Source organism: Micropterus dolomieu, linkage group LG21 (assembly GCF_021292245.1).
Source record: "Micropterus dolomieu isolate WLL.071019.BEF.003 ecotype Adirondacks linkage group LG21, ASM2129224v1, whole genome shotgun sequence".
NCBI classification, from domain to species: Eukaryota; Metazoa; Chordata; class Actinopteri; order Centrarchiformes; family Centrarchidae; genus Micropterus; species Micropterus dolomieu.
In genome coordinates this window covers 7,364,999-7,372,430 of record NC_060170.1, presented here as the reverse complement: position 1 = coordinate 7,372,430, position 7,432 = coordinate 7,364,999, and the positions used below count along the sequence as shown (strand labels likewise).

The 7,432-nt window shown below is 39.3% G+C and overlaps 1 protein-coding gene and 1 non-coding gene across 2 annotated transcripts in view; one reads left to right on the top strand and one right to left on the bottom strand.

Moving 5' to 3' along the window:
• Positions 1 to 3,009: 3,009 nt before the first annotated feature.
• The window catches only part of cfap157 (cilia and flagella associated protein 157), a 10,426-nt gene continuing 6,003 nt past the window's right edge, over positions 3,010 to 7,432 (top strand). Inside the window, exons 1-4 of the mRNA XM_046034093.1 lie at positions 3,010 to 3,224; positions 4,040 to 4,311; positions 4,594 to 4,756; positions 4,880 to 5,126. Of these exons, the coding sequence (XP_045890049.1) occupies positions 3,142 to 3,224; positions 4,040 to 4,311; positions 4,594 to 4,756; positions 4,880 to 5,126 (765 nt within the window). The 5' untranslated portion in view covers positions 3,010 to 3,141. The remainder of the gene's footprint in view (positions 3,225 to 4,039; positions 4,312 to 4,593; positions 4,757 to 4,879; positions 5,127 to 7,432) is intronic.
• On the bottom strand, positions 5,168 to 5,239 carry trnac-gca. Its single transcript has one exon. It is a non-coding gene; the product is annotated as a tRNA-Cys (tRNA).

The following is a 7,432-nucleotide window of genomic DNA, read 5'->3' as shown; positions in this document are numbered from 1 at the left end:
GTGCGCTGCCACACGGGTGGCAGTGAAGGTCAGGGACCTCGATGGACCAGACCAGGGTTGCAGAGGCTGGGTGGGGTGTAAGGCGCCCGTAGGGTGTGGGGACACTCACACTCCCCTACGTTGGAGTTGACCCCGGTGGACAAGAGGGTCACCTCAGTGATTTGGCGAGAAACACTTTGCAAAACTCCTGAATCCCACTAACAATCCTTCACCCTGCAGTCAGTCGCTCTCGGAGATCCTCTCTCCCATGGCAGGCATGTTTTTTTTGTGTTTGTTCTCAACAGAAACTGCCACACATCCAAACATACTCTACATTACTGATGTACTAAAATCTACATGTGTCATTTGTAGACACTGGATGACTGAGGATGTTGTGTAAGAGCAGATCGATATTTCACAATGAACAGAAAGTGGGACCCTGATCATGCCTCACAACATCTTTAAAAACTATTCTGAAACTCGCAGGGAGAATGGAGGAGATGTGTGGTTTTTTTTGCAAGATCCAAACTTTAACAGCCAAGCAGGAAACACATTGTTAATTTATTAGTTCAGTGGTTTATATCTCATACTTTTTTTCTTTAATAGGTTAACAGTCCATAAACTTTATTCTATCAGGCATTCTCTTGTGCATGAAGTGTGCTTTTGTAGGCTTTTTTAATTTTGAAAAATGATTTAAATATACAAAATATGAGTCAAAGGTGTTACTTGTAGTTAAATTATATTAACATTTTTGTCAAAGTATACTAAAGAGCATAGCTATATATTTATACACATCAGGGTTGTCAGCAGCAAAGATAGAAAAATGCAGACATTTACATCATTGATATTTATATTGAAAATGTAAACAGAAAATAAAATCGGTATTATAAAAAAAGATATTATTCAAAAGCCTCAAATTTGATTTAATAAAAGGCATCACCAAAAAAAAATTTTCAGCCTTGATTTAAAAGAACTGAGTTTCAGTTACAGATGGTGCATAAAGACTGAACGCTCCTGTTTAGTTGTTAGTTACCTGAGAGGAATGAGTGGTTCATAATGTAGCAGAAGATCAGTAATGTATTTTGGCAGACAGAATCGTCTCCTCGGTAAACAAACCTTCACCAGCAGGTTTGACTTCCAGATTCAAACATGAACTTACGTGAACTTCAAAGTGATAAGAAACCCATGGCATTTATGGAGCTCTGTTGGTGATCAGTAGGAACTGCAACAAAATGGCCCCACTGCATGGAAGACATGAACACACACACATTCTACTACTTTGAGTTACCAGCATTATATTTACAATGACCTGCTGATGTCAGATTTTTAATAACAGTATTGGCATATTATGTATGTGATAAGTAAGAAATACTAGATTTAGAAGAAGGTGAAGATGAATAAAAACGTATGAAAGATCCACTGACTGTCTAATGCATTACTGTCTCATTTCAGGACACTTGAGAGGGAACTTTGGCTGTTATACCATTGCCTTAGTGCTGTTGCGATGGTTAGTTGCAGTTAAAGATAGCACTTTTTATGTTAAAAGTGTCCTGATGTTACGCCCACTCTGGGGGAGTAAGAATGCAACAAAAAGTTAAAGGTTCAAGATCTCAACAATGAATTTCAAGTTAAATAATTAATTTCTACAAAAATGTGGAACTGTGTTGCTTGTCAACACAGAAGCTGTGGTAGAGGTTGCTGGAGGCAGTTACCTAACCTAACTTAAAAACGAAATAAGTCTATTTAAAGAAAATTGACTTGACATGTTGTTGACTTACAACAACATGTAGGCCTACAGCTTCATACATCTCATCCATGCTTACGGCCATTTCATAGTAATGTTTCTGTTGACACAGGAAGATCATTGAAAAAAGGTTGAGACATAGGAAGTCTGGAACTACTGAAACACCTACGTAAATTAAATAAAGCCATGTTCATATTTACACCGTGGCATTTCCTGGTATGACAGGAAAAGGTCTATTTTAACAGAAAGCTAGTTCTGATGTATCCGACTTGGTGCTTTATAAGATAAAAAATGTTGCAGTCCACAAACCAGCTAGTTACCCTTAGCCTTAACTATGAACTTGATAGTTACTGATTTAAGATTACTTTTGGGACGTGAGTAAAGTAAGACTCAATGGACTGCTTCGCAACTTGGTCCACTTTATTCAGTGTGACATAAATATAATCCTTTTTTACATAATTTGAGAACAAGATTTATACATAATTCAGTTTGAGAATAATTACCTGAGATGCTGCATATGTTCAGTCAAACTTAGGTCAAACAGTGGCTGTTACTTCATGCTTATCTTCAGTTATTCTGTCCAGTGTGTTTGTGTTCTTTCCCCTGCATAACAGCACTCTGAGCTTCTGTCTCAGGTTTTTGTAGGAGCAGGTGAATTAAAGAAGCCACGCAATAAAACAACAAGCCAAGGAAGAATATGTTGCACACACCCAGAAGCAAAGATTGCATGGAAATAGTAGATGGAGATGGTGAGCAGTGTGGTAAGGTAAAGCCAGAGCCATCAATAGCCTGCAGATGAGAAGCTACAACTCTGCAGGGTGAGAGCCTCACTGCTTCTTCTGCATGGACAAGGTTTTTTTGCAGAGGTAGACAACAAGCCTCAGTGATGTCTGACACAAGATGGTCAAGGGCGAAGTAGCACATGAAGATGATGTAAACGCTGAAGTCGACACAGACAAAATGGAGGTAGAAGAATGGGGTGAAGAAGGATTTAAAAAGTGGATATAAACAACACAAAGCAAGTTAGACAGGAAAAAGACAAATACGACTATGTCAGATAAACTAGATAAGTCATTAATAGGCTATTTTATACACATTCGATATCAGCATAAGCAGTTGGAGAAGAGGCAAGACAGACCTAACAGTATTTTCATGAACCCCCCCCTGTTTTTTTTCACAAATCGCACCCTGACTGTATTATACATATTTATTTCTGAATTGCTTTGAATATGGTCAGTTTGTTTAGAAAGTACCGTTCCGAGCAGTCCTTGAAGGCAGCATTCCCTAGCAACAACGTAGTTCAGTTTATGAAGTCGATTTTACTGAGAAATCGTCTTTGACAAATACCCTGAAAAGAAGGATTGAAAAAGGAGAGATAAACAACATAAAGCCAAACACTATAAGACAAATACAGAAATATGGCGGACGTAATCGGTTCGGACAACAAAGAGCTGTCTTTATATTTAATACAGATTCAATATCTGGATGAGCAGTTGGAAAGGTAACGTTAAGTTAAGCCTTTGCTAACACATTCTGTAACGTTACGGTCGCACTGTAACGTTTGACCTTCTTCTCTTTTGAATTAACGTTAAAGCTGTAACGTTAATTGTTTGTTTATATACAGAATGTATATATATTCCCTATTGTTCTCTTTTAAACTGTTTAAAAGTCCTACTTTAATTAACCCTTTAATATTGATGGATGTTAGCCATGTTAGCATGGGCATCAGTTTGGCCTTCTTAAGCATAGTTAGGCTGTATTAAGTAGGCATCATTGCCACTGCTACCACATGATAAGAAGAAGTTATAATTTAAGTATTTAGCTTGTTAAGCAACTTCGACTTTCACTTTTATGGAGTAAGAAGTGTGTTTGCGTTAGATTTAGTGTTAGATTGTGGAGAAATACTGAATAAGTGTTAAATTAAATGTTCATTTAATTGACTTTAGTTATCAGTTTCACTATGTTGCACATTGTGTTTCCCCTCATTCAATAAAAATGATATGTAGTGGAAAGCCTTTACTTTTTCTCATACCTCATTTAAGTTTTATTTTACAAAATTAAACATTTCATGAAATTTTCTAAATTATTTTCTAAATATTGTGATAATTCTGGTTCCTAGAATTATCACAATATTTCAGCTCACTATTGACGTACTGTAACTGAGGTCAAGCTCAATCACAAATTCAACATGATAAAAACATTACAACTCTGATATCATTTTATTTTAAATATGTTACTGTATTTACAACAAAAATCAAAGTAGTAGTAGTAGTATTCTTGCATTTAATATTTGTCATGTCCCTCTTTATCCTGCAGATGTCAGCTTAAATGTGATGAGCTGCAGAAACAGAACAAGGACCTCCTCTCTCAGTACAGAGTGCTTGAGAAGGACAAGAAAGACACCACTGAGCACCTAAAGCGCTCCCTGGTTGCAAAAGAGAAAAAGGTGGACGAGTTGACTGAGCGGCTGGAGAGTCAGCTGCAGGCTGTCGAACAGCACCGAAAAGCCCTGAATCTGCAGCACAGCCAGCAGATACAGCAGCTACAGGACCAGTTCAACAAACTTAACTCAGAGAGCGAGATGCAAGGTGAGGCAGTCACAGTGTTTGTTACAGTATTTAGTTGTTTTATCTTCCAACTTAAAACTGATTCAATTTGTGGGATCTGGGATTGCAGCTACAAAACTTTGCAGGTGCATTCAGTTATATTGGGCCCACTCTCTGGAACAAACTATTTAATGATATAAGATGTACCACAACTTTGGTGTCTTTTAAAAGCAAGCTTTAGATGTGGTCTCTCAGCCCTTTGTGTGAAGCCTAGTGTGGGAAACATCCTCTCCTAGGAGGTTTAATTTCCTCTCCTCCCCTCAGTGGCAAAGTTTAAGGAGCTGCAGGGGCAGAAGGAGCAGCTGATGCAGCGGATGCAGCAACTGTCTGACATGGAGTCTCTGAAGAAGCAGCTTGTCATTCAGAAGGAGGAGCATGAAGCTGCCATCCACAGCCTGAAGAAGGAAGCAGAGTTGGAGATGAAAAGGTAAAGTCTAGACTAGACTTCATGCTGATCTCCCTTTTTAATGTTGGTTTAACTGTTGCTTTAAAATGACGGTCAGCAAATTGTAAATGTTTAGCCTTCCCTTCTCCTGTCCTCCATCAACAGGGTGATCGAGAAGAAGCAGAATGCTGTGGACGATTGCATTAGGATGATGACCTCGAACATTCTTCAGAAGGAGAGGGCTCAGCACAGCGAGCAGTCGGAGCAGCTTAGCTTCTTGCTGAGTGAGAATGTGGCCCTGCAGAAGGATAAGGACGCCCTGCAAGCGAGAGAGAGTGACATTTTTGCTGAGATGGATAACCTGAAGAAAGATCTCAACGGGATCACCAAGGAGAGTTTCACCCGCAAGAAGGTAACAGGGCTTCTATTGACAATTTGGTATAAATGTTATAGAGGGAGTATCTGGATTTGAACCAGAGACCTCTTGATCTGCAGTCAAATGCTCTGCCACTGAGCTATACCCCCATATTGTCTTTTGCATCTTGGTCAGGGTCTCTCTTGTTTTTTCATGTGGGACCTGGCCTCACTGTTTGTTAGAGAATATGTGTAACTAACCACAGTGTTTCCCCTATATTCATTCAGGAGCTACTAAAATTTCCCACGATCATTAAACAATACGCTACTGATGCTTTCACTTGCACACGGTGCTGTTATAAAAGCAGAGTAGCTCCTGTAAGGAATCGGGAGCTGTGTAGCGAGTGTTTAATTGTCCGAGTGGCAGTAAGTGACGGTGAATGCGAGCAGAAAGAAATATTGTGCTAGTAAACGTATTAACATTTGTTTCCCCAACTGCTGGAAAAATTAAGCCGAAATGAAACGCAAACTTGATTTTTACAGCATCACCTTGAGATCAGAGAGTGTTTTATGTACCTGACTACTGGGTGAAATGTTCAGGCCACCTGCAACTTGTTGTTTTTCCAAGTTTTAATGTTTAAGCTGCACAAACACTTTTTAGTAGAGAAAAATAATAGTAGAGAATAATAATAAGAAAGTGTCATGGGATCCATATAAAATAGGACTTAGGACTTGCATTCGGACTTGGTCACGTGGGGATTTGAACTCTGGCAGCTTGATTACATACAAAGTCAATGCAAAGACGCAAATTCCTGCGAATTCGCTCCCGGCGGCGCAAATGAGGCGTTTGTCGCGAAATCCGCTTGAGACGATGTTGTGAAAGCCTATCGGCAATGAGATTGTCCAAACGTCACCTTTGGAGCGTTGTTTGGAGAGGACCTGGTGAGCGGTGTAATGACAATCTGCTGGCCGACGGAGGGCTGCTAAAGAATGGGGAAGTCTACGGGCAGCAGTGCTGCAGCTTTTGGACAAATAAACACCCATAGTCGGTCTGGATTCTGCTGAACTACGCCACTTACCCGCGGAAGGAGCTCAGAGTTAACTGCTTTTATTAATTTAGCTTTTTACTTTAGTTTTTGGGATTACAACTTGATTTATCTTCACTCGCGCTTCTCAGTAGCTAGCTTCCGTGCACATCCAGTTCTACAGCGTCGGATGGCATCGGAGCTCTGCTGGATTACTACTTCATATTTATATAAACCCGGACAAAGCTGGACATTACTTGGAGAAAAGAAAGCGAGGAAGTTGAACTACCTGGTGAGTTCCGAAAATGTGTGTCTGTAACTTTATTCCAGCTATCGTTGTTCTTGACTGTGAACAGGTTAGCATAGCATAGCCCTGATTGATCCAAACTCCATTCAGAAAACAAATATTTTAAAAGTTGTTGTCCTGCTGACAGACCTGACAAAGCATGAATTCATATGTCTAACAAAACGGCATCATATTAAAATCAATATTAAATTTGCTTTCAGTGTGAAGTCTACAAGTTTGAAATGAGAAATATCACGCCCACTTTGGGCAATCATTACCAACTTTTATCCAACAACTGAGTAGGTACCCTAGATCGTACAAACCGAATTCTGTACGAATCCGTGCAGCGAATTACGAGGTATAAACTTTTTGCAAGTGTAGTGCCCCCTAGTGGAAGAATATCCCAGGACTGCTAAGTAAAGCTCTGAAAAGATGCTTCAAGTTTGGTTATAATGGATTATGCCAATTTTGATTTACGGGCATTTATCTAAAAATGTACGTAAAGACACAAAAATTAATAAAAAAAACCCAAAACAGACCAACTTATCAAAATTCTTTAGATAACTTTTGATCAGTTACGTCCGTAGATGATCATGTGCAAGTTTCAGGTCAATTGACCCTTCGCTAAGCCACGCCCCGAATACAAAGCTGGCCAATCACAGTGCAGTATAGGACTTTCTCAACTGAGGTCCGACACTTTCATGGATGCGCTCCATTGACTCCAATGCAAAAAGAGTCATTTTCTAGCTTTTGGCTGTATTTTTCTAAGATATGGTCAAACGCTGTTCCTTGGGCACTTGTAATAGTTACAGTCATTACCCAGAGAGGTTGATAGGAGAAGTACGATTTATTCTCTTTGTAAAACCTAAATTAAATCCAGAAAAATGTCGGCTGTGGATTATTCCTAATGTAATGTTAGTTAGCTAACGCTAGCTAACTTCCTACTGAATGTAACGTAATAAAGCCATACTGTTCTGCTTTTTAATGATTGTAATAATGAATAGAGGCCTACCCAGCTTTACAGGTACATAGTTGATCCTTAATATCGTTGTC